The sequence below is a fragment of the Sceloporus occidentalis genome, unplaced genomic scaffold (genome assembly GCF_023333645.1).
Source record: "Sceloporus occidentalis isolate IW3139 unplaced genomic scaffold, rSceOcc1.0.p SCAF_1, whole genome shotgun sequence".
In the NCBI taxonomy this organism is placed as follows: domain Eukaryota; kingdom Metazoa; phylum Chordata; class Lepidosauria; order Squamata; family Phrynosomatidae; genus Sceloporus; species Sceloporus occidentalis.
In genome coordinates this window covers 14552829-14579606 of record NW_028316981.1, presented here as the reverse complement: position 1 = coordinate 14579606, position 26778 = coordinate 14552829, and the positions used below count along the sequence as shown (strand labels likewise).

The 26778-nt window shown below is 43.0% G+C and overlaps 2 protein-coding genes across 20 annotated transcripts in view; one reads left to right on the top strand and one right to left on the bottom strand.

Moving 5' to 3' along the window:
* Positions 1–10950, bottom strand: part of LOC149320877 (E3 ubiquitin-protein ligase TRIM7-like) — a 19918-nt gene extending 8968 nt beyond the window's left edge. Inside the window, exons 1-2 of one of the 3 annotated variants that reach the window (XM_089505481.1) lie at positions 10823–10950; positions 10410–10468 (exon numbers count right to left, since the gene is read on the bottom strand). Coding sequence is in view for 1 of the 3 variants with exons in the window: in XM_089505473.1 (XP_089361599.1) it covers positions 316–750 (435 nt within the window). In the remaining 2 variants the exon portion in view is untranslated. Of the gene's footprint in view, positions 1–315; positions 781–10409; positions 10469–10822 lie in introns of those variants that run through there. The other 2 variants (XM_089505489.1, XM_089505473.1) reach the window with 2 other exon arrangements.
* LOC149320876 (E3 ubiquitin-protein ligase TRIM7-like) lies at positions 2675–26778 on the top strand. Of its 17 annotated transcripts, none has more exons than XM_089505875.1 (9): positions 2675–2949; positions 5979–6016; positions 9028–9538; positions 10846–10941; positions 12058–12288; positions 14853–14875; positions 16828–16946; positions 17921–17953; positions 24820–26778. In XM_089505875.1, exons 3-9 carry the CDS (start codon positions 9128–9130, stop codon positions 25335–25337), a joined length of 1431 nt encoding a protein of 476 aa, XP_089362001.1. In that variant the 5' UTR covers positions 2675–2949; positions 5979–6016; positions 9028–9127; the 3' UTR covers positions 25338–26778. The 17 variants fall into 17 exon arrangements, with proteins under 17 accessions (XP_089362001.1, XP_089361968.1, XP_089362045.1 ...); XM_089505842.1 differs by having other exon boundaries at positions 5954–6016; XM_089505911.1 differs by lacking the exon at positions 2675–2949 and adding an exon at positions 3145–3163.

Sequence of the window (26778 nt, the reverse complement as noted above, 5' to 3'; positions counted from 1 at the left end):
ATACAGAGATTTAGGATAACAGGTTTTATAGGTGATATTTATAGTTTTATATATGTTTAGTTATTGATATATACTGGTCAAACATATGTGATGATATTGTTAAACACATGCCGCACAAAACTACTCATCCCAGGATTCTGTAGGATGTAGCCATGGCTGCATCATTTGTGCAGTGCAGATGCACCCAAAGTGATTTACGATGGCATGAACTGGACCTCCGCCATCGTAACCCTCTCTTAACAGAACGCCAACCAGCATTTAAAGAAGAATCCAAAACTATACCAACTTCTTTCAAGAAGTCCAGTGATTTCCTACCTTGCACTGCTGGGCAGCCTCCTCCACTGGAACAACCTCATGATTTCTATGCCCCAGAGATCTGTCACAAACCACACAGATGGCAGTTCGGTCAGTCTTGCAAAAAAGTTTCAAAGGCTCCTGGTGCTTCTCGCAGATTTCCCCCTTGACTTCTTTGGCCGGTGCCCCCTTTCCCCCTAGATGCCTGAGCTTCTTGGTTATTTCCACAAAGTTTGCCAGCTGCCAATTTGGCACAAGGTTCTTGGGCTGGAAAGACTTTCTGCACTGAGGGCAGCAGACCTCCTGGTCCCATTGCTGCCAGCACTGAGTGAGGCAGCCTTGGCAGAAATTGTGCCCACATTCAATGGTCACTGGATCTGTGAAATAATCCAGGCAGAGAGAACAAGTGGCTTCCTCACAGAGCTCCTGAATGGCATCCCTAGGAGTAGCTGCCATGCTTGCTGCTTCACAAGAAGGAGGCCCACAGCTAGTTTCATTTCCTTTGCTTTCAGAGACTGGGAGTGCCTATTATTTTAGCAAATGGTTCACACAGGAAACAGCCAAAAGATGGCCCAGATTGGGCTCTGGAGTGGACTGCCCTTTTTCAAAAAAGGGCATGAGTGTAAGAACAACAACAAAAATGAAACAATAGCCTGAGCCACATTTGTTGTTGTGGCGTGCCTTCAAGTCATTTGCAATTTATGATGAGCCTAAGTCAGGCCTGCACAATTTGGCACTAGGAAGGGGCCAAAATTAAAACAGGTTAACTTCTTCGGGCCACAGATAGGTTTTAATTAATATTACTTAATTATATTATATTAATTCCATTCTCAGAGGAGGAGCATTGCAAGTGTTCACTCATCCTCATCCTCCATCTGGCCTTCTCCTCAGGCAAAAGCCAAGCAGCGGAGGAGCCTTGGGGCAAGTATTTGCCCGTCCTCCTCCTCCTCTGCAGTTTGGCCCACTCCTCAGGAGAAAGCCAAATGGTGGAGGAGCTTTACTGAGCAAACATTTGCCCATCCACCTCCTATGCTGTCTGGCCTTCTACTCAGGGGAAGGCTGATTGGCGGAAGACCCTTGAAGTTGTTCCAAATCCTTGGGGACCACCCAAAATCCTTTGGTGGGCTGCATGCAGCCTCCAGGCCGTATGTTGTGCAGGTCTGCCCTAAGTTAAACCTATCATGGGGTATTCTTGGAAAGATTTGTTCAGATGGGCTTGCCTTTGCCTTCTTCTGAGGCTGAGAGAGTGTGAGTTGCTTAAGTTCAGCCAGTGGGTTTCCACCAACTTCCGTCAACTGGCTTCTGAAGGTGAACTTCCACCAGTTTACATCCACAAACCTCTACCGCTTTCTGCATTAAGACATCCGCCAGTTTCCGAATGCAGACACTACATAAAAACAGCCTAATTCAAAACAACAATAATCATAAAACATTAAACATTAAAACAGCACTCAAATAAATCTAGCCACCAAACACCTGCCTAAAAATGTCTTCAGCTGCCAGTGGAAGGAGAGCAAAGAGGGGGTCAACGTGACCTCGCATGGCAGGGGCTTCCACAGTCTGGGAGCAGCCACGGAGAAGGCTCTCTTAGGATTTGGTCCTGGGCCCAGTGCTATTCAACATCTTTATCAATAACTTGGATGAAGGAATAGAGGGCATGCTAATCAAATTTGCAGATGACACCAAATTAGGAAGAGTAGCTAATACCCCAGAGGACAGGATCAGAATTCAAAATGAGTTTAATAGATTAGAAAGCTGGGCCAACACTAACAAAATGAATGTCAACACAGAGGAATGTAAGGTACTGCACCTAGGGCGGAAAAATGAAATGCACAGATATATGATGGGAAACACCTGGCTTAAGGAGACTACATGTGAAAGGGATCTAGGAGCCCTAGTAGACCACAAGTTGAACATGAGTCAACAGCTTGATGCAGCAGCTAAAAAGGCCAATGCAATTTTAGGCTGCATCAACAGAAGTATAGTGTCTAGATCAAGGGAAGTAATAGTGCCAACTCAGTTCTGCTTTGGTCAAGCCTCACCTGGAAGATTGTGAAGGGTCTGGAAGCCATGCCCTATGGTGAATGACTTAGGGAGCAGGGTATGTTTAGCCTAGAGATGAGAAGGTTAAGAAGAGGTGATATGATAGCCCTATTTAAATACTTGAAGGGATGTCATATTGAGGAGGAAGCAAACTTGCTTTCTGCTGCTCCAGAGAATAGGACCTGGAACAATGGATGCAAGCTCCAGGAAAGAGATTCCACCTCAACATTAGGAGGAACTTCCTGACAGTAAGGGCTGTTTTACAGTGGAACAAACTCCCTCAGAGTGTGGTGGAGTTTCCTTCCTTGGAGGTCTTTAAACAGAGGCTGGATCGCCATTTGTCAGGGAAGCTTTGTGAGTTCCTGCCTAGCAAGAGGTTGGACTGGATGGCCTCTGTGTCTCTTCTAACTCTAGGATTCTACAAGTCTATGATTCAATTGCTTCAAATTGAGTTTAAGATGCAAAAGTAGCTTGCACTCACTGAATGTAGTAGAAAGGGGAGGAGAGAGGGGCAGAGTCATGCCCTTCCCAGCAGGGTCAGGAAAAAGCAAAGCCTCTCCTAACACTCCAACAGAACCTCCTGTGTGATGTGACTCCAGATGACTTCTTAAGGTACACAAGAAGAATGAACACACTCATAAAAAGAAGAGAAAAAGAAAATTCCTGGCAGTTAAAAGGGGGGTTGTATGAGGATATCCCCTTTAAAATATAGCACTCCCAAATCTGCCCACACGTCCCAGGTTTTGTCTATTAAATCTCAAGAGGGTATGTCAACTCCCTTATGAAATTGGAAGGTTAACCAAAGATTAATCCAGGGTCATCCAAGGTATTTCATGTAATTTCGCAAAAGATTTTCCAACCATATTGCACACAAACGGAACACAATTCAAAAGCAAAATTAAGAGTAATTAAGATTAATGTGTGAAGAGTCATAAATTATACCAGATTATAACCAATAACTCCAGATCTCCATATCATTTAGTTCCATGTATTATTTACCGCTTATAATAATTATATTAACCTTGCATTTACATACCCATGTTGATGGCTGTATCCTGGTGTGTAGAGTTGTGAGGTGTGATTAAGCTCTGTTAGTGGTGTTATTGGTATTGTTGTTGTTGTTGTGTGCCTTCAGGTTGTTTCTTATTTATGGTGACCCTAAGGGAAGCCTGTCATAGGGTTTTCTTGGCAAGATGTATTCAGAAGTGGTTTTGCTAGTACCTCCCTTTGAGGCTGAGAGAGTGTGACATGCCTAAGGTTCTTCAGTGGGTTTCTCTGGCCAAGCAGGGATTTAAACCCTGGTCTCCAGGGTCATACTCCAGTGCACAAACCACTACACCACACTGGCTCTTTCTTGAGGCTTTCTTGCTTTTTGTGGTGTGGATTCAAGTCATTTCCCACTTATGGTGACACTAAGGCAAACCTATCCTGGGGTTTTGTTGGCAAGATTGGTTCAGAGAAGGTTTGCCATTGCCTTCCCTTGAGGCTGAGAGAGTGTGACGTGCCCAAGCTCACCCATTGACTTTCATGGCGGAGCGTGGAATCGAACCAGGTCTCCAGATTCGTAGTCCAACACTCAGACCACTACCACACGCTGACTCCTATTCCCATGTACTACCTATGGTGTTTATCATATTGGAGCTAATTTCAGCATTAAAGAGAGATTAAAATGCAATTAAAACATCCTGCAAATAAAGCGGAAATGGTGAGTAATTGTGTGAATGATTATCACACGCAATTGCACAAATAAAGTGATATCGGAAATGCATTGTCGCTGAAATCCCCAAAGTAAAAAGATGTGCGTTAATCCTTCTTTGTGACTAATGGCGGGTTTTGTGCGATGTTGTATGAAATCGTTTAGCGTAATTACACGATTTTTCTGGGACATTCATGAGATAAACTCCCCATCTCATTTGCCGACTTTTTTGTGGTTCTTGTGTGTCTTCAAGTCCTTTCTGACTTATGGCGACGCTAAGGCAACCTTATCATGGAGTTTTCTTGGCAAGTTTCATCAAAGAGGGGGTTGCCATTACCATCCTCTGAGGTTGAGAGTGTGTGACATGCCCAGGGTCACTTACTTGGCCGCAAATTGTACATACCCTGGAATGCATCACCTAATATGTTGGCAGTCCTTCCCCACAACACTTAGGTCTGAGATGGAAATAACTTTTTAAAGCAGCATTTAAATCTGGACTATTTTTTTTTTAAAGTAAGGTCCAAAACCCACTGCAGGAATAATCCAGTTTGAAACCTCTTTACCTGCCCTGGCTCAGTGCTATGGAAAATGGGAATTGTAGCTTGTTGTGGCATCACCATAGCTCTCTCTCTGACAGAGAAGGTTCAGTGGCCCGGTCCAGAAAGGCCAAATGCGCTGTGCTGGCGGCAACCACACGGTCCCTAACTCCAGTACAGCGCAGCGCCATCACAATGGCGGCGCGCCGTTTTTACGGGCACCGCCATTGTGACATGATGCACACATAGTATCCGCACATCGTGCCGCCATTGTAACGTCACAAGTGCACCATCGGCGCACTCAGGCGTCACAAGCACAGCGCTTTTCGGGGGTTCTTTTTTCTCTGCAGGGAAGCCGTGTGGTTTGGCGGCTGTGGCTTTCCTGTGGGGGGAAAAATGGCCTACTTGGGAGGTCTATACCAGGCCAGTGTCTCACAAAACTACAGTTCCTAGGACTCCTCAGCAGTTACAATGGTTTCAAACTGGATTTGGCAATAGGGAGGGAAATGGTGATGAGGGTGAGATTAGACAATACTTTTAAAAAGAGATTGCAGTAAGCGGTCCCAGGGTTTAAGAAGATCCATGTTTCCAGTCCTCATTGTGGCTTAAAATAAAGGTTTTAAGAGATGTTTGAAAGGGGGGAAGGTAAGCCCTCAGTGTCCATATTTCAGGCTGCAAGTTGTTTTCCGCTAGGAATCCATCAGTTTCAAGTCCTCATATTGGGAAGCTGTTTCAAGTTTCCAGTCCTCATTGTGGCTTTAAATCAAGGTTTGTGATCTTTAAAAGGGGGGCAGGGAGAAGAGTAAACCTGTTCAGAATAAAAGCTTGCTTTCCCCAGGATTTAATGCGATTTAAATTTCTAGTTTTCATTCTATTTGAAAACCAAATACCAGATAAAATAAAATATCCGATAAAAATTAAAGGGGAATAAGAAAAAAAAAATAGAAAATTAAAAATCAAAATTGAAATTAAAAGGAAAACACACACTCACAAACACACACACACACATATGTTGGTACATGCTGCTGGAAAACCTGAGCACAATAAGAAGGTAAAGGTGAGAGATTGGTAATGAGTAAGGAAGAAAAAGGATAGGTAGAATTTCAACAAAGTTTTTTAAATATTATTTTAATGATAATCATGAAGGAAGAAAGAAATATTTAGTTTAAAAAAGGAGGGTTTAAGGGGACATAAATAGCCAAATTGCAAAGAAAAATATATTCCAGATAAGAGGAAAATGGTAGTAAACAGTTGAGAAGACTATATAGAATAAATTGTTATATGTACTATGTTTTAAAGAATTTTAAACTTTAAATTTTAATAATGTAATGTTATTTTAATTGTTTTAATTGTTGTTTAAACTTGTATTTTGCATGTTTTATAGTGTTTTTTAACTTGGACCGTTTTAGATTTGTTAGCCGCCTCGAGTCCCTGTACTGGGAGGAAGGTGGGATATTAACAACAACAATAATTATTATTATTATTATTATTATTTTGAAATATGATTGTAATATAATTGTTATGTAAGGTTTATGAAAGGTTTTATGAAAGCTTGTCCATTTGTGTTATAATAGAATATTAAAATTAAAACAAAAATTGTAGTTTTCATGGTTTGGAAGGAACACATGTGTTTGTCTTTAATAAGATTTAATAAGTTTTAGGTTTCTACTCCTCATGGATCCCAATATAGTAGATGGTTGATTTTAATAGGACTTAATCAGATTGAAGAAGAACCATTGGTGCCAGGTTAATTAATTGCATCAGAAGTTGGATGTCAGTTTCATGGAAGTACTCTATTCTTTCTTAGCTTTATTAGAAGAAGTTGGGTGAAAAAAGACCTGGAAGTTGTTTTAAGTTTCCAGTCCTTATTGTGGCTTCAAATAAAGGTTTGAGAGATTTTTGGAAGGCGGGGGGAGAAGAGTAAATTTCCTAATCATCATGATTCAGAATAAAAGCTTGCTTTCCCCAGGATTTAATGCATTTTCAGTTTCTAGTTTTCAATTTATTTGAAACTAGAATATCAGATAAAATAAAATATCAGATAAGAATGAAAGGGGACTAAGAAATATATATATATATATATATGAATTAAAAATCAAAATTGACATTAAAAGGAAAAAACAAAGATATATTTATGTAGGTAGTTATATACTGCTGGAAAAATGAGTATATAATAAGAAGGTAATAGTGAGATTGGTAATGAGTAAAGAAGAAAAAAGGATAGAATTTCAACAAAGTTATTTTTTATTCTAGTGATCATTATGAAGGAAGAAAGAAATAATTAGATTTTTAAAAAGAGGGGGGAGGGAGATAAGAAGAAATAGCCAAATATGATGAAGCTGGGTGAAAAGAAAAATACCATTCTACATAAGAAGAAAATAATACTAAACAGTTGAGAAAGATAGATAGAACAAGTTGTATGTGTTATGGTTAAAGAGTTTTAAACTTTTAAATTTGAATAATGTAATTTTTTTTAATAGTGTGAATTGTTTAATTCTTTTTTAAATTTGTATTTTGCATGTTTTATAGTGTTTTAGAATTATATTGTTTTAGATTTGTTAGCCACCTTGAGTCCCTGTATTAAGAGAAAGGTGGAATATAAACACACATAATAATAATTAATAATGATAATAATGGTTTTAAATATGGTTGTAGTATAACAGCTATGCAAGGCTTATTAAAGGTTTTATGAGAGGTTGTATTGGAAGTGATAATGTCTATTTGTGTTATATTAAAATTTTAAAATTATTTTTTTCTAGTTTTCATGGTTTGGAACACATGTGTTTGACTTTAATATGATTTAATAAGTGGATCCAAATATAGGAGATGGTTGATTTTAATAGGACTTAATAAGATTTAAGAGGAACCATTTGGTGCTAGATTAGTTTGCATCAGGGGCTTGATGCCAGTTTCATGGAAGAATTTTTTCTTAGCTTTATTTGAAGAATTTGGGTGAAGAAAAGACCTGGAAATTTCTTCCTGCAAAGCAGGTCAAAACTATTTTTTTTTTAGTCCTCATGGTTCTAAAAAAAACCCTGAATTATATCTGGAGGATTGGCTGGCACTAAATATACATATCCTGTGCATATGATATCGTAATGTAAAGGTGTAATTTTAATTTTGCTGGTGGTTTATGTGACAGCTATTGCCATTACATTCAGTGATATGTGGGAATTACGACTGACAAGTAACATTAGTGCAAAAAACATTATTAAGGGATTCTGTATGGTGATTGGTGTTCGCTGATTTTTTAATTTAATTTTACTTTACTTTAATTTAATTTTTGGTGGTGGTAGGGAAGAAACCCATCTGCCCCACATTATTTCTGCCTCTGGTACCAAATTTTATGTGGAAAAAGGAAAAAGTAATGCCCAGGAGCACATCTGCTTCTTCATTTGAAGCATACCTTTACATTTCAATTCCAAGTTGTAACACAACTAAATGTGGAAAGGTTAAAAGCTGTCTCCCTCCTTGCTTGGTTTTCTTCAACAAGTTAAGACGCTTTTATTTTTATTAATATATAATCGTACTTTTGTGTGTTTTGATTGTGCCTTTTAGCTTTTGCATATTTTTATGTGGTTTTCTACTGTTTTTAAATTACTTTGACTTTACTGTACTGTTTTTTTTAAATGTTTTTAGCTGTGAGCTGCCTTGGGTCCCTTTCTGGGAGAAAAGTGGCATACTGATTGATTAATTAATTAATTAATTAATTAATGGGTGTGTGAAAGAATACTGTGCAAGGCAACAGCAACTTCTTACCCACCTCTTCCCATGGATTGAGGTGAACGACAACAATTAACAAACAAACATCTTGTTCTTTATTTGCTAATTGTTGCTTGTTTGCTTATTGTTGTTGTTCCCCATCTTGACACATCATTTAAAAAACATCAATTTAAAAGGGCAAGTAAGAGTAATTATATTATTTATAAGATGTATACATATTAAACAATCCACATTAAAATTCATCATTTAAAATCTACAATTTAAAAAATGATCTGGATAAGCCTGCCAGAAGATTGGCCTTCAATGCTGTTTTGAATTCTGACAGTGTATTCAGTTATTATTAAATAATAATAATAATTACCCACCTCATGGATTCAGGCGGGGAACAACAACAGATTAACAACACATAATATCACTTATAGTTGGCCCTCCTTATCCACTGATATTTTTATCCATGGATTCAAGCATCCATGGCTTGAAAATATTCAGAAAAAGCAGAAATTCCAAATAGCAAACCTTGATTTTATATAAAAGACATCATTTTGTTATGCCATTGGATAGAATGGGACTTGAGCATCCTCGGATTTTGTTATCCACAGGGGGGCCTGGAACCAAACCCTAGCGGATAACAAGGGCCCACTGTATAACACACATCAGTTTAAATGAAGAAATAAGACATGTGCTCTATATGGTTTCTGCCCTGTGTTCATATCTTCTTTTTCCTTTTTTATCCAGAACCTGTTCCTCCAACCCATTGCATTCCCCTCTTCACAACTTGTAGTGAGTGCTTCATTTCTGAAAGTTAACTTTGGCCTGGTTGCAAGACAGCAAGAGCATGGCTGCTGCTGAGGATCACTTCCAGGACCTCTGCGAGGAGGCTCTGTGCACCATCTGCCTGGAGTATTTGCAAAACCCTGTGACCATTGAATGTGGGCACAATTTCTGCCACGACTGCCTGACCCAGTTCTGGAGGCAGCTGAAGGATGAGGCCACCTGCCCTCAATGCAGAGTAGCCATCCAGCAAAGGAATGTCATCCCCAATTGGCAGCTGGCTAGGTTTGTAGAAATCACCCAGAAACTCAGCCGCCAAACGAGGAAGAGGAAGGGAGATTGTGATAAGCACCAGGAGCCCCTGAAGCTCTTCTGCAAGGAGGATGAGACCTCCATCTGCGTGGTGTGCGACAGGTCCAAGGAACATCGAGATCACCAGGTGGTTCCTGTGGAAGAAGTTTCTCAAGAGTACAAGGTAAGACATGACCACGGAGTTTGGGTGAATCTACACCGTAGACCATGGCGGCTCATGGTGTAAACCATCTACACCATGAGCCACCATGGTGTAGTGTTTTGAGTTTTGGGTTATGACTCTGGACCAGGGTTCAAATCCCAGCTCAGCCATGGGAATTCACTGGGTGACCTTGGGCAAGTTATCCTCTCAGCCTCGTCATATGGGGGCCAAGGAGAAAAGCCAAGAGTAAAAGGTATCCTCTCGGCAAAGTAGCGCTATTGTGTTGAAGATTTTCAGACACATTGCGCTTATCCAGGACTAACCCATGTAGAACCAGCAATGCTTCAGCAACAAACTATTCATGGGGAAGTCCCTGGAATAGTTTGTTGCTGGAGCATTGCTGGTTCTTCATGGGTTAAATCCTGGATAAGAGCAACATCTTCTGGAAATCTTCAGCTTGATCGCACCAGTTTGCAGGATATATACCTCACCGCCCCCGATTTCCCCCCGTCAAAGTGATGTCAACCTGGATTATTTCTGCAATGCAGATATAGCCCGTACGTCAGAAATGATTTCAAGGCCCAAAATAGCAACAAACACTGTAGAAATAATGCAGTTTGACACCACTTTAAGTGCTGCGTGAATGTAAATTGCATTCGAACTGGCTTCCCATTGCCCAAAAATAGCATGCCATGGCCCGAATTTGTGTGTGGTAGTCTATGACGCAATAACGTGAAACCCCATGATTGCGCTCGGACTGATTTCCCATTGCCCGAAATTGTGTGTGGTAGTCTATCACACAATAACATTAAAGCCCATGATTGCGTTCGAATTGCCATTGGATTATACTTCCAATTTCCCTTGTCTGATAAACTCCAAAATGCATACATACCAGTTTGGGAACACTCCCTACTACACAGCTCTCCAATAGCACAACCAGGTGCTATTGCCCTAAAAAAAAATTAAAAATTAAATAAAGTTTAAAAAAAAAAAACCAAAATGGGCTGTTGTGGAATAGTGAACGGGAGGGGGAATGCGGAGAGAAGGCGACACTGACACCAAATGACTACCCAATCATGGAACTACCATGGGAGTAATTTACTACACTTGACTTCTGCTGTACCAGCGCAATTGGGAACTCATTCACAGGTTTTCCCCACTAATGGCAAGGTGCAGACTAACCACACTTGGAGGACAAGGCAGCAACAATAGGGAGATAGTGTTGTGTGATAGATATAACCAAAAGCACTGTAATCCAAATTTTATGCTGGTTTAAAAGTCACATGATAAATTCCTGAAACTAACCTGTACCTCTGTATTCTCTTTAGGATTTAATCAGTAGTTCTCTGGAGGTTCTGAAGAAAGAAAGAGAAAAATGTCTAACTTACAAATCTGAAACAGAAAATGAAAGCCAAGACTTATTAGTAAGTTTGACTGTTACAAGGAAGGAAGCAGGTACCTGTAACAAAATGCAATATAAAATGCAGAAAAGTCAATAGCAACAAGGCACTTCTGCTTGCTAGAATATCTGTTATTTCCAGTAGCCTGATATACCATAAGTGCTTCAAAAAAGGATATTTAGAAAGTGAATTTATGTAGTTCTGAATGATATTCTATATTGGTAAAAATTGAAATTTGCTTTCCTCCCACAAAAAACCTTTCCATACCAATGTAGGACACTGTGGACCTATAGATGTTTTAGATCTACAGTGGACCATCAGTATCCAGGGATTCTGCATCCACAGATTCAGCCATGCATGGCTTGAAAATATTTGTTTTAAAAAACAAAAAACCTCCAAAAAGCAAACCTTGATTTTTGCCATGTTATACAAAGGGCACCATTTTACTACACCACTGTATATATATTGAGATTTGAGCATAAAACCAAATCCAAGCAGATAGCAAGCATCTACTGTATAATTTCCAGCAGTCCTACCCAACAGAACTCATGGTGAGCGGGATTATGGAAGACTATTTTCACAGTCTGAAAAGTTCTTGTGCACTTTTTTAAACCATTGCTTTCTTTTGGAGAACAAAAAAAAAAAAAAAAAAATAGAAACAAACCAGTGCAAAAGCAAACAAGATAAAAATGCAATGTAAAAGACAGTATACCAGGGTTCCTTAGAACACAACAAGCTGTGTCATCTTGCCTGGATCTCCCTGCCAAAGTAATACTATTCATATAGGTCAAGTAAAACAAATAATATCATGTGTGTATTGTGAAACAAATATTTATTTTAATCATTGCGCCTTAGTGTTATTACAGAATGTGACAAGTCATACTATGCTGCTAAGAAAGCATTCTGAGAAAGCAAAGACAAAATAGGATTTCCCATTTTCCTAATTAAAAATATATTACAAACTAAATATGACTCACTTTAAACCCACACTGGTTGAAAAATCACTGCTCTAAAGGCAACAACTCCTCACCCTTATTGTACACCTTTTGACACTCTTTAAATTGACCAAGACAAACTTGCCATTCACAAACATGGTGGCGACTAATCATCACCATCCTTTTCTCCATCTGCTTATTGTAGAAACAAACAGAAGCAGAGATGGAAAAGACAGTGGCTGAATTTAGACTATTACATCAGTTTCTGGAAGAGCAAGAAAAGCTTCTGCTGTCTCGGATGGAAGAGGTGAAGAAGGAAGTTTCAAAGAAAAGAGACGAATATCTGGCCAGGCTATCTGGGGAACTCTCCTCTCTTGAAAGTCTTATCCAGGAAATGGAGGAGAAGAAGCAACAGCCGGCAAGTGAACTCCTGCAGGTAAGAAAAGCTAAACGAGACCAAGCAGCTCTATAGAGCAAAGTTGGCTTCCAAACCTGGAACATCACCTCCACTCACAAAAGGAATAAAGAGACTCAGATTGATGTACTGAGAGCTGGTTGTGTTACATATGGGAGGTTCCAAAATGAACAAGATTGTACATTGAATCATAGAATAATAGAGTTGGAAGAGGCCACAAGGGCCATCCAGTCCAACCCCTGCCATAGAGGAAATCTCAGTCAAAGCATCCCTGATAGATGTCTATCCCGCCTCTGTTTAAAGACCTCCAAGGAAGGAGACCCCACTACACTCCGATGGAGTGAGTTCCACTGTCAAACAGCCCTTACTGTCAGGAAGTTCCTCCTAATGTTGAGGTGGAATCTCTTTTCCTGCAGTTACATTTAACATCATGTGGACTGCCAGTTTCTGTGTGAAGTTCTTAGCCCCATCCATGCATGGTTTCCATCATACAGCCACCATTTACTGTGACACACAGTGTGAGTGTGTGTGTGTGTGTGTGTGTGTGTGTGTGTATCCAGCTCTCTTCTATGCCAACATTCTTTGATGATGCCAGCCACAGATGCTGGCGAAATGTCAGGAATAAACTCTTCTAGAACATGGCCACATAGCCCGAAAAACCCACAAAAAACTATGGATGCTGGCCATGAAAGCCTTCAACCTTATTACATTGTTTACTGCAGACACGCTGCTGTGACCTGATACCAGAGGTCTATGTCTGTCCACCTTCCTTCACCATCCTCCCAATGCTGTAACTGCTAAAAAACCTTCCAAATAGACATGTGACAAAGAGGAAGAGGCCAGGCTGCAAAGTATAAAAAGAAGATTTTGTTTGTTAGAGGCTTTGTATACTTGTAGGTTGTTCATGTGTGATTATACTCTTCTGTGCTTCCAGCACCAGCTAGAGAATGTAAGTAGACCCGAGTGCCCTCCCCAAGAGGTGGCACATGGTGGGCACTAAGGGGCCATTCAGACTACCTTTTACCCCAGTTGAGAAACCGAATTAAAAGCGGGAAATTCATACTGACACCAGTTCTTTTATACTTGAATTTGAGGCTTGCACACCCGTTCAGGGGCAATTCCCCCTTGGCGCTGGTCTTTTGAAAGCAGAGTTTTACCTGTATCTTTTGAGAAAAACCGGGTGCCAGCAAATGTGAACTCGGCCTTGGTCATGATCAGGTCAATTTCAAGGGAAGGATTTAGGGCAGAGGGAGGGCAGCTCTCTCTCTCTCTCTCTCTCTCTCTCTCTCTCTCTCTCTTTGTAATGTTATTTTTGACAGATTGTGTGAATGCTTTTTCTACAGGTTGATATATATTGATAGAACGTGTCTGCTTGTGCTACATTTCCCTTTTGTTTGCTTGCTGCTGGCACAGCACGGCACCTCACTTTGCAAGTGGCATTCTTTTTTAATTATTTTCTGTATGTGTGTGTGTGTGTGTGTGACAGAATATGGAAATGTGTTTCCTTTCAAGTTTGGAAAATTGATACAATATGTGAGTGCTTTTGCTACATATATATATATGTGTACGTAAGGCATTCTGGAGTGGCAGTTGGAGGGAAAGCAAAGCAAGAGGATGCAGTGATGGCATTCTGAGGTGAGGTATTATTATTATTGTGACAGGAAGAGGATGGCATGGGGGGGAGGAAGCAAAGGCTTCGGAGGTGGCATTGGGCTGGAAATGAAGGGAAAGGAGGAGGTTCCAAAGAGGAGGAAATGCTGGGCTGGAAGCAAAGGGGAGACAAGAGGCTGGCATCTGAGGGGGAGGCAAGGGCTTCAGAGGTGGCATTGGGCTTGAAGCGAAGGGAAGGGAAGAGGTTCCAAAGAGGAGGAAATGCTGGGCTAGAAGCTAGAGGAAAGGCTGTGAAAACCCCTGACTGGGGGAGTCACACTCTCTCAGCCTCAGGAGAAAGGCAATGGCAAATCTCCTCTGAACCAATCTTGCCAAGAAAACCCCAGGATGGGGTCGTTTTAGCGCACACTGCCACAAGTTTTTTTTTTAAAAGGAGGGGGAAAAGCATCCATTCAGTTTGCCAATGGCTGTAGGATATGTCACCTTTGACGAAAGTGGAAGTGAACTTGATTGACAACAAGGAGGCTCCGTTTTAAAGCAGTAGTGCAAATGTGAACCCTAGAAGGGCAAATTGCCCCGATCAAGGTAAAGGGTAGTGGGCAATTCTTTCCGAGCAGATGGCGCAGTGGTTAAATGCCTGTACTGCAGCCATTCACTCAAAACCACAAGGTTGCGAGTTCAAGACCAGCAAAAGGGCCCAAGCTCAACTCAGGCTTGCATCCTTCCGAGGTCGCTAAAATGAGTACCCAGACTGTTGGGGGCAAATTAGCTTACTTGCTAATTAGCTTACTTGCTGTTCACCGCTATGATCTTTGGAATAGCAGTATATAAATAAACAAATTATTATTATTATTATTATTATTAATATTAATATTAATATGGGGGCAACCGGATCTGCCCTGTTCTATCCAGGACAAATGGGCGAGTGGGAATGGGGCCTCAGTTCACATTTCTTTCTCTCTTTTCCCCTCTAGGATGTGAAAACTATCTTGCAGAGGTAAGGGGATCTTACTCATTTCCATTAGTGCCACATAATGATTGGATTGTAAAGTATGCATCAAAATTGGATTATCCTTTGAGAACTCTGGTTGTAGCACATAGAGTTGGAAGAGATTCCAAAAGGCATCCAGTCCAACCTTCTGCCATGCAGAAATGCAGAATCAATACAAAATCTTACCATCAGGAAGTTCTTCCTGATGTTTAGATGGAATCTCTTTTCCTATAGCTTGAATTCATTGCTCTAGTCTCTGGCGCAGCAGAAAACAAGTTTGCTCCATCTTCAATATGAATGAATGAATGAATGAATGAATGATGAATTAATGAATCTTTATTTATATACCGCTATTCCCATGATCACAGCGGTTTACAATCAGTTAATAATACAAAAACAGCAAACTCCAATAAAAAGAAATCCCCCCGTATTAAACAGTAAAATACAAGCGATAAAATATCCATCATTCAATCATCTTTAAAACAGTTAAAACTAATAGCACCAAGGACATCCATTACACTACAGCAGCATAAAAGGAGAAGAGTAGAACTAAGGAACATGGGGGAAAGCAAGACGGAAAAGGTAAGTCTTTAGATTTTTCCTGAAAGACTCCAGGGAGGGGGCTGAGCGGAGCTCATCAGGGAGAGTTCCAAGCCTGCGGGGCCGAAGCAGAAAAAGCCCTATGTGCAGACAACACGTATTTCGTGTCAGGAACTCTCAAAAGCTGTTTCCCACCCGACCGGAGAGTGCAGGGCGGATTGTATGGGGAGAGGCGGTCCTCCAAGTACCCTGGCACTCTTTCAAATATTTAAACATGGCTATCCTATCACCTCTTAACCTTAACATAGGTTATATTGCAAAGGAAAGACACAAGTGCCTATCACTCGGCAAAGCAAAGCCCCAATAGCTGTTATGGTGCAATTCATGTCTTGATTGCTTATTTAGATTCCTCAGATGGTTCATTCTAATACCAACATCTGCAATGACTGCTCCATTCAGTCCCATTGGAGTGAACCATTGGAACACTCTTGGGCTACCTACAGTCACAAAGGACCAGGTGTTGCAGGTGTGTCATGCTCCTGACCATCTTTCCACAGCATATTTCCTTTAGGTTTTTCTCACAATCCAAAGAGAGGTTGTGAGGAACTTTCTACTTCTACTAGCAACCAGTGGCATCACGGGGGGTGCGGACTGCACCAAGTGACACCACAGAGGAGGGATGACACCTGATTGTTCCCTCCTCACACCGCAGGGGTATGTGTGAGCCCCAACATTTCTCAGAAGGGAACCAAGGCAACCAAGAAAGAGGGACGGGTGCATGCTCTCTCTCCTTCCCCACTATCCTGGTGCTCCAGACCCAAAGAAGGGGGAAGAGGGCCAAGCACATACATGCGTACACCCTTCTTGCCTACTCCTCGTGCTTTGGCTGGCTTGTCTCAACTGGCCAAAGCACTGAGAAAAGAGGAATGTGTGCACACACAAATGTGCACCCTTTCCACAATGCCTCTGTTATTGCCAGGGCTGGTGGGGTGGGATACTGCAGGTTCCTGTGGGTGCCTCCATTTCCCAACCAGTCACAATGCCCACACCATCCAGTGCCCACCTGCCTGGTGGTCTGGTCCAGCCAAGGAGCCATCTGTCTGGGCCTCTCTGACAGCCAGCGCCTCCCCCTAAGTCTGGAGACAGGCAGCTCAAATGGGCAGAGCCTTATTTGGGGGAAGATGCAGAGAGGGGTCATGCGGCATCAGTGCAAGAAATGCCTTTACTCCTAAATGTAGGTTCAGAAATAACTTGAAGGCACACAACAGTAATAAATGTCATTGGACTCAAAAACCTGATGGCAATTGTCATTCTGTACTGTTCTCCTTCCCTTCAGTTTCTTTATTTTGCTCCACTTTCAAATTATGGATTGGATAGGTGGTAATTTAACCTATTTTAATCTTGTTTATTTCTACTAGGAGTGAGGAGAAGGTGTCATTTAAGAATCCACCGGCTTTTTCTGTAGAACTGAGGTGGAAACTCTGGGACATTTGTGATATAAATCCTCTTTTAGTTAGTGTTATGAAGCAATTCAAAGGTAAGGAAAAATGTCTGTAGGATTTACTCTTGTCACTGCCTTAGTTCAAAAATGAAGATGTAAATACAGGCTGCCCTCCACATCCACTGATTCTTTCTCCATGGATTCAACCATCCATGGCTTGAAAACATTAAAAAAAGTATAAATGCCAAATTGCAAACCCTGATTTTGCCATTTTATATAGGACCCCATTTTACGGTGCCATTGTATTTAATGGGACTTGAGCATCCCCAGATTTTGGTATCCATGGTGGGTCTTGGAACCAAGCCTCAGTGGATAACAAGGGTTTGCTGTAAGCCACCTTACTCTATTTGATCCATTTTATCTGGCTTTATCATCTTTTTAGCTGTTCTATATAGAAGCTTCTATTTTTATTTTTTTAGAGTTAAATATGAAGCAAAGTTTGTCTGACAGTGGAAAATACCTGGATTGGCGATAGCTGGGACCTCCCTCCTTGCCCCATTTGTTGGTCTTAACTTTTGAGTTTCTCCTAATGTACTCCTTCTGCATCCCAACCTATGAGTCAGCCAGAACCCTTTGAAGAACCTGCCAAACACAATTCCGTGGTATAGGTTGCAATCTTTTAGATGCTTGCCACTTTATCACTAATAATGCACAAAATTACAGCAGGATAATAGCATCTTTGGAAGTACTTATTACACAGTGTTGTGTCTTTCTTTGCATTTTAGTCATTGGTAGAGGGCACTTTTAATTAACAGAAATGTCATTGAAAAGGTGCCCTCCGTCAATGCTTGAAATGCAAAGCAACAATGAGAATGTGAATGAAATTGTGCCTTCCACCAAGGATCAAAATGCAAAACAGCAATAGGATGGAAAGACACATAATATATAAGGAATAAGGATTGCAATAAGGAAGCAATAAAGGCTAGGGAATGAATGTATATTTTTGTAAAAGGAATTCTCTTGGGATTGCTGTGTAGTGTTTAATTTGTGTCTGTATTTCTTTTACCCAGATGCTCTGATACCTGGACTACAGCTGCAGAAAGGTAAATTTCTGGTGAATGACCATAGGAGGGATGGGAACTGGTTACAAATGTATCTGTTAGTGCCACAGACTTTGGAACCATCAAAGGAGCCAAGCAGGAGAGGGGATCCAGTAATTCTGTAGCAGCCATAGGAATTATGGAGCTCTCTGGATGCTGCTGGACTGCAACTCTCCTTCACTGCAAACCTCATAGAAGCATAGAAACTTGCTAAGGAGATTATCACACCGGCAAAAAAGGCAGGGGGTGCCTGATGTGAGCTCCGTTCGTGCCCTGCCTTTGACCTGACCTGACCTGACCCTTTTCCTCCTGCTAGAGGAGCTTTGCCATTGCTTTCCACTGAGGCTGAGAGAGCGTGACCTATCAGTTCCAACTAAAGTAGACCCATGGAATCAATTGGGAATAAAATGGAAATGCAATGCAGGCATTCCTGTAGCATCCTCATATAACACAAATAATAATAATAATAATAATAATAATAATAATAATAATAATAATAATCCAGGAGCAAGAGGAAATGAAAGTAGAACAAGCAGCCTGATTTCCCTACATGCCCCAGCGTAGCCCCGCAACCCAATTCCCCCTGGAAATCCTCCTCCTCCTCCTCCTCCTCCTTCCTTCAGACCCTCTCCTTCCTCGGGGATGCCCACTGACCCTTTCCCCCAGCTCCTTCATCCTCCTCCTCCTCCTGCTCCGTTTTAGAATCCCCTCCATGGCTCCCTTCCTCCCACGGCCCCTTTCTCCTCCTCCTCCTCCTCCTCCTTCATCACTTTCTCCACCACCACCCCCCACCTCTCTGACAGCTCTCTGCAGCCCAAAAGTCATCCCTGATTTCCCCCTTTCCTCCTGTCCAGAATCTTTGCATCCAGATTCCCCTTCTTTTGGCTTTTTCCTTCTCCTCCTCCTCCTCCTTCTCCCTTCTGATGATGGGAGGGAATGCTCTGACCTTTGCCCGCCCCCTGACCCTAATCCCTCCCTAATTTGCCCCGATCATGATCGAGGGCAAGTTCAAATTTCGTGCAACCCAAGTCTTTTGGGAAAAGACGGATTTTAGCCCGAATCTGGATACCTCAGTGTAAGGGGCATTTCCTTGTGCAAGCCCAGACATGGATTGTGACGGATTTGGATCCAATATGAACTTCACGTGCAAGAATCGCTTTCAAACCCATTTTTTTCTGTAGTCTGAATGGCCCCTGAGATGTAAGATATACCCTGGAAAAAGAGGACATCGGGTCATCCTGAGGGTTCCATGCTATGGAGCCCTGGGATTTGTAGTTTGTTGTGGCTCTACTGCTCTCTGACTGAGAAGGCAAATTTTCTTCCAAAAATCCAAATCCCAGGATTCCATAGCATGGAGCCAGGACAGTTAAAGCAGTGTCAAATTGCATTACTTCTGCAGTGTAGATGCAGCCCATGAAAAAAGGATGGGAATGGCTCCAGGGCGAGAAAGAAAAGACATAGTAGGCACAACCACCAAGGGCAGGCAAGCCACACTCTCTCAGCCTCAGAGGAAGGCCATGGCAAAGCTTCTCTGAACTCATATTGCCAAGAAAACCCCATGGTAGGTTTGCTTCAGGGCAGGGCAGGCCTCCTCCTCTTCCAGGACATTTCCTCCATTCCAACCTTCTGTGCAGGAGGTATTCTAAAACATCCTCCATTTTGAGCATGACTAAGAAGCATGCATTTACATTTCTAGGGCCCATTCTGGATGGGCATACAGTACGCGCGGAGCGCACACTAGGGTTAGAAAGGGGCGTAACTTCCTGATGCCCCTAACCCTAGCATGCACTCCACGTGTACAAAATGGCGGCGCCCTATACAGACGGGGGGCCATTTTGACGTAGCATCGCGAAAATGATGCTGCAAGTGCGCCATTGGCACTTTGGCGCGTCATTTCCGCAGCACAAGAAGAAGTGCCATTTTGGCGCTTCTTTTTAGCTGCGCCGGGAAGCCTCGTGGTTTGGCTGCTGGGGCTTCGCAGCGCAGCTAATGACAGCGCAGGCAGAGCACTGCTTTTTGGCACTCTGTAAAGTGCCTGGGAGTGTTTGGAGCTTTTCTTGAGTCCTTTCCTCCCTTTGTCTTGAATGTCTTCCATTTCGTGGTGCCTTCCATTGCAGTGAAGACATCTGGGAAGAAGACCAAGCTTTTAAAGCGTATTGTTGGAGCCAGTGTGGACTAGTTGTTTGAGCGTTGGACTATGACTCTGGGTTCAAATCCCAGCTCAGCCATGGAAACCCACTGCGTGGGGCATCACGCTCTCTCAGCCTCAGAGGAAGGTCATGGCGAGCCTCCTCTGAACAAACTTTGCCAAGGAAATCCCAAGAGAGGGTGGCCAGGAGGCAGAAAGGATTTGAGGACACACAGCAATAAACAACAACAACAACAACAACAACAAGGGGGTCTAGGTTAGTGAGGGGGAAGGGAGGCAAAAGTGGGTGGCTAAGGAAGAAGAGGGCCAAAGTCTGGTAAGGAGGAAGGAGTTATTTGGGGGGGGGGGGGGAGAGAAATGGGGCTATGGAAACCCACTGGGTGAATTTGGGGGAGTCACACTCTCTCAACCTCAAGGGAAGGCCATGGCAAACCTTCCCTGAACAAGTCACTCTCTTGGCAAGAAAAAGAAGGAGAGAGGAAGGAAGGAAGATGGAGGGAAGAATGGGGGAAGGTAGGAAAGAAGGAAGGAAAGAAGGGGGAGGGAGGGACAGGAGCAAAGAAAGAGGGAAGGAAGGAAGGAAGGAAGGAAGGAAGGAAGGAAGGAAGGAAGGAGAAGGGAGGCGCTCTGGACTCCATAACATATTTCAGCTCCCAGAATTCCATAGCCTTAATCCAGAAAGAGTTAAAGCAGTGCTAAACCGGGTTAATTCTCGTGTGGATGCAGCCCAGGAGTTGCAGAGCACAGCAAACTTCTTCCCTCCTTCCAGTCTCAGCAAGCAGCTCTCTCTTCCTGTCACTCGGAGGCTGGCAGTGCTGCTGGCTGCTCTGCTTGCCTGAATCTGATCCTTAGGCTAAAGCCTCTCTCTCTCTCTCTCTCTCTCTCTCTCTCTCTCTCTCTCTCTGGCGCCCCCTAGAGGTTGGTGCCCTAGGCAGCTGCCTAGCTGGCCTATATGGATGAACTGGCCCTGGATGGAAGCATCCCACTATGCTCCTGTATTTTTTGCCGTTGTGATAATTTCGCAAGGCTAATGGTGTTTGCAGTTCACCAATATCCAAAGGTATCATTGGACTCCTGCCCTATAATGATGTTTGAGATTATGAGTAAGGGTCATAAGCTCTCCCCTCTTCTTCAACTTCCACTACTTCCAAAGCACATCTGCACACATTTGAAAGGAATTGTCTACCAATTCTCTTTTCCTTCATGGATCTTTTTTTAATGAGAAAAAAGACACAAAAAAAGGACAAAATGGGGAAATTAAATTGAATTTTGTCTGTACTATCTGTAAATGCCTGTGAATTGTTGTTTTTGTTAACTGCCATCAAGTCAACTTAAACTTATAGGGACCCAATGAATGAACGAACTCTAATTCACCAATTACCCATCAGCCACCCGGCTCAGATCTTTCAGACTCAGGGCTGTTGATTCCTTGACTGAGTTTATCCATCTCGAATGCGATCTTCCTCTTTTCCTATTTCCTTTTACCTTTACATGCATTATTATCTTTTCTAGTGAATCCTGTTTTCTCATGATTTGTCTCCATTTAGTCATCTTGGCTTCTAGGGAGAGTTCAGGCCTGATTTACTCTTGGGACCATTTACAGTATTTGTCTTTTTGGCACTCCACAATGTGTCTGCAGAACTCTCCTCCAGCACCACATTTCAAATGAGTTGAATTTTCTACCTATCCGCTTTCTTCACTTTCCAGCTTTCACAACCATACATAGACATTGGGATTACTGTGAATAGAACAAACCTATTGAACCACAAAAGCCTCCTCAGGAAGCACCTTCAGTTAAGAGAGTGTAAATCCTCTCCTCTTTGGCCTTCTCTTTTCCTTCCATCCACATGTACTCAAAGCACAAACGAGTTTGCTGGAGGTGGCAGTGGTTCCTTCCTTCCCTCCTTCCAACTCATGTTACCATCCAAGAATAAGAAAAAAGAAGTGATGTAAATACTTTCCAAACATAAATTACATAACGTGGGTCACAGTTAAGAAAGTAGGTGTGTGATTCTGGAAAAGTCTGGAAGAAGGAGAGGGAAATCTCCACTGCTTATATGGTTGAGGCTCAGGCTATCTGAAAGACCATATCTCCATATATGAGCCTATCCGATTTTAAGATCTTCACAGGAGGGCTTTCTCTTGGTCCCAACTCCACTTGGTATGTTTGGTGTGAGACCTGGAAGAGAGCTTTCTCAGGACCTTTTTCACACAGGGAAAATTGGAAGGTTAAACTGGTCACAATGCAGGGTCATCCAGGGCATTAGGGACAATTTTGCAGTTGCTTTTCAGATGATGTTGTGCACAAACTGGTCAGACTCCAGACAGAAAGTGAGGTGAATCCAGGAATAAGCATTTTCGCAAAAATACAGTATTTTCAAGTCCAGTTCATTCACAAATTCGTTCTCTTTACATAATAGCAGCTTTCTGAAAACCATGTCCCGGATTCTCCCTGTTCCCAGATTTCCATGGTTCCTTGCTGTGCCAAGGAGAGGAAGGCAGGCTTGTTCTTAAAGGGACACACACACACACACCTACACACACATCTCTTTCCCTCACGTGGCTGGTCTCCCCTCCTCTAACAGAGCCTCTTGAGCAGCCTCTAAGAGAACAGCGGGTGGGAGAAGGCAGAGAGAGAGGACGTTGTGGTATTCCTCATGTACAGGCAGGAGAAATGGAGGATATGGCCTGGAAAAGGAGCATATGGGACGTTCAGCCCTTGCTGAAACCAGGCAGGTTTATGGACCAGCCCCGTCCTCTTTCTCTCTAGTGTGTGTGTTTGTGTCTGGTTTTATGGAAGTTTGCAAAGGGAAACCTCAGCCTGCCTTCCTCTGCAGCAAGGAGGATTTTCCTCCCCGGTTTCCCTTCCCTCTCTGGACCATGTGTGTGGATGCATTTGTGCAAATGACGTTTTGGAGCATGCACCAAAAAGCTATTTCCAAGCTAGCAACGGCATTTGTCCTAATCCGTCTGAAACCCAAATTCGCATTTGACCCACTTTCTTGCCGAAGTAATGTGCTTTTAACCCCTTGTTGCGTTCTGTGTGTGATAAGCATTAGCAAATTTGTTTGCTTTTCCGAGATGCCAAGACTTTAACCATTTTTGGGATGGAAGCACGTAGGTCCCCGTGTGAAAAAAGTCCTCAATGGCTGCTCCCAGGCTGTGGAACTCTCTGCCAAGGAAGGCTGAGATGGCCCCCTCCCGGCTTTCTATTTGCCAGTAAGCAAAGACCGTCTTAGGCCCATTACAGACGGGCCTTAAAGTACGTGCTGAGCACGTACTAGGGTTAGGAAGCGGCGGCGCTTCCGCACCCCCCCAACCCTAGTATGTGCTCAGCACGTACAAAATGGCGGCGGCCATTCCACACAGCCGCCGCCATGACCACATCACGACCACGCCGCCTCCAAACGAGGCGGCACGGTTGTGACATAGTGGGGCTGTGCCAGGGAGCCTAGTGCACCCTTTCCGCGGCCCTGGAAGGAGCTCCGTTTCAGAGCTCCTTCCTGGCTTTGCGTCACTGGGCACAGCCTTCAGATGGCTGTGCCCAGCGACACAGAGGAGAAAGGGGCCAAGTGGCCCCTTTCTCCTCCTCCCTGCCGCCGCAGGGTGTCCTTGGGGCTTCAAGCCCCAAGGACACCCCTTTCCAGGCTGCGGGGAAGGGGCCTTTTTCTGCTTCCCCACGGCCCGGAAAGCAGCGGATCAGGGCCTCAGCGGCTGCCGTTCTCACCACTGAGGCCCCAATACACCGGGGAAAGGCATGCCTACAGGCCGCCCCAAAGGGGCAGTCTGTAACACACCTTATTTAAACAGGCTATTGGCTCTTAACTCAGTGGTTCCCAAACTTTGGTCCTCCAGATATTTTGGACTCCATCTCCCAGAATTCCTGGCTGTTGGTCATGCTGACTAGGGCTTCTGGGAGTCGATGTGCAAAACACCTGGAGGATCAAAGTTTGGGAACTACTGGTTGGGGTAGCATAACAGGTAGCCTTTAATGTGATTTTAACTGTTTTAAAATAATGTTTTTGAGTTAAATTAATATTTAATGCTTTTTAAAAATTGTTGTATTTCAGACAGTTGTAGTTGTATTGTTTTAATGTATAATATAAGCAGTTTTGGGGCCTATATGAAGAGGGGGGGGAGGAGGACATATACTAAAAATAATAATAATTGCAGTGTATGAAAGTCCTATTGATTGGAAAGTGAACTGAAATTACAAGTGTGCATAGAGTCTGTGGCCTGTTACAGACTGCCAAAATAAAGCTGCTTCGGGTCTCTTTGGAGGCATGCTATTTAAATGATGCATGGGTCCTAAGAGTCCGGAGGTCGCACCAAAGCCACACTCCATTCATAAGCACTGGAGTGCAGCTTTTGGTGCAGCTTCCAGATTCTTAGGATGCATGCATCATTTAAATAGCATATCTCCAAAGAGACCCGAAGCAGCTTTATTTTGGCAGTCTGTAACAGGCCTGTGTGGCATAGTAATTTGAGCATTGATTTGACTGTGGAGACCTGGGTTCAAATCTCCATTCTAGCATGAAAACCCACTGGGTGAGTCACACACTCTCAGCCTCAGAAAACCATGCAATAAGGTCATCATAAATTGGAAATTATTTGAAGGCAAACAACAACAATAACAGCAATAGACTCAGTATCTTAGTAATTCACCCAGCTGATGTTCCTTCTTTTTCCTTTCTTCATTTTCTCCCTCCAACCCCAACAGCAAATGTAACTCTGGATCCAGACACAGCTCATCCCAAACTGATCCTATCTGGGGATAAGAAAAGTGTAAAATGTGGAGCCCAATATCGAGATCTGCCTGACAATCTGGAGAGGTTCAACAAAGCTGTTTGTGTGCTGGGATGTGAAGAATTCACTGCAGGCAGATATTTCTGGGAAATCAGTGTGGGAAGGGAGGAACAATGGCTTGCAGGGGTCTCTAGAAAGTCGGTGAAGAGAAAGGGTGACATTGTCTATGGTCCTGAGGGAGGGATCTGGGCTATAGGGAAGTGCGGAGGTCAGTACAGGGCTACCAACCATCCTTGCTACCCAGCTTTGTCTTCAAACAGAGAACTGAAGAAGATCCGAGTGTCTCTGAACTGTCCTGGGGGGCAGGTGGCCTTTTATGATGCTGATACCGGAGACCATCTCTACACATTCTCTGGAGCCTCATTCATGGGAGAGACCCTTCTTCCTTTCTTTAATGTGCATGGAGAAGGGCATCTGCTAATTTGTCCTTAAGGCAGCCAAAGAAACTGACCACAAAGCCACTGAATCCTGCAAGATGGATTAATGCTTTGGGTTCATCTCTGATAAGGGCCCAAAGCAGTACTTTAGTGGTAAAGTTGGGGTTTCTTTATTCATTCATCTAGGTACATAACAGATTGAAAACCTCCATGGCAGCTGTGGGGTGCCAAGCGGCCATTTTATTCCGCATGCTATTTGTGTCTGAATCCACTGGGTGAAGTCATTAGGGGTTTGGGGGTAGATGCCATCAGTATGCTGAAGACACTCAGTTCTACTTCTCTTGGTCATTGGAATAAGTTGGGGCTTTGCAGATGCTGGAACAGTCTCTGGATGCTATCATGGACTAAATGTGGGTCAGTATATTAAATCTAAACCTCAGTAAAGCAGATGTTGTGTCTGGATTGCTGGTTTTCACGTCTGGCAATTGGGTAAATAGCCTGTCTTGAAAGCTGTGGCTCCCCATTGAAGGAATGGCTTAGGAAAATGCATGGATCTCTCACTGAAGGCCCAAGTGATTCCATGGCCCAGAGTCTGCTTTGACTGGTCCAGCAGCTGTGGCCTTTCCAGGATGGGAACACCTGGCCACATCAGCTCATGTAATGGTGGCAGATATACAATATACAGTTGTTTCAATTGCATATTCTTAAACTTTATGACAATCTGAGGTGGAAAACAGATGGAAGAAAAGTTCTTGTTCGTTGCTCTGTTGCTCCAGTTCTTGAATGTTGTTGTTCCTTCTCAGAGCAATTCTGAGACTAAGAAGAAAACAGAACTATTTTATTCCTACCTAAAAGATGGTTCTTTTTGTTTTAGGTTAAATTGCAGTGAAAAGTTCAGTTCTTCACACAGTCCTGATAGTGTCCCAGGAAACCATAATATTAGGGTGAAAAAGGCTCTCCTACGCATGGAGCTTGTCCACTGCCATGACCTGCTCCTTTGACTATGGGGCAAGTGCAGCCCCAGTCAAATCTTTCTCAAGCAACTTGGTAACGCCACCAAAAGTTAAAGGAAACCTGTCCTAGAACTGATCTTTTTTTCTAGATTGGGCTTTAACACAGAGCTCTAGCTCCAAGGCCTTCAACATCCCCTTTGAACAAGCCAGCACTACTAATCTAAGGATCTGGCACCATAGACAGCATTCACTCCCTGATCTGGTTTATCACTACAGACAGTGCTGTGGCTGGTAGACTGGGCCCTACCTGAGAGTAATTCTTAGGCAGGCTGGGACATTTAAAGGAATTCCCTTGAGGGATTTAAAAGTATTTTTTTTTTCTATCAAGTGAACCAAAGTGCAGCCATATTATTTCCAGGATCCCCACGTTAGAATGACAGCCTTGTCCTTCTTGGAGAAGAAGGCATTTGCTGATTCTGACTATGTATTTTGCAGTGAAACAATGATTGCCAGCCTTTCCCATTTCAGGAAAACTGTTTCAGT

Excerpts from the sequence above, each read along its gene's own strand:
- LOC149320876 (XM_089505919.1), top strand. The coding sequence starts at position 9,128 with ATGGCTGCTGCTGAGGATCACTTCCAGGACCTCTGCGAGGAGGCTCTG. Across the intron at positions 9,539-10,845 it reads AAGTTTCTCAAGAGTACAAG|GATTTAATCAGTAGTTCTCT; the intron begins GTAAGACATGAC and ends TATTCTCTTTAG. Across the intron at positions 17,954-24,819 it reads TGGACTACAGCTGCAGAAAG|CAAATGTAACTCTGGATCCA; the intron begins GTAAATTTCTGG and ends CAACCCCAACAG.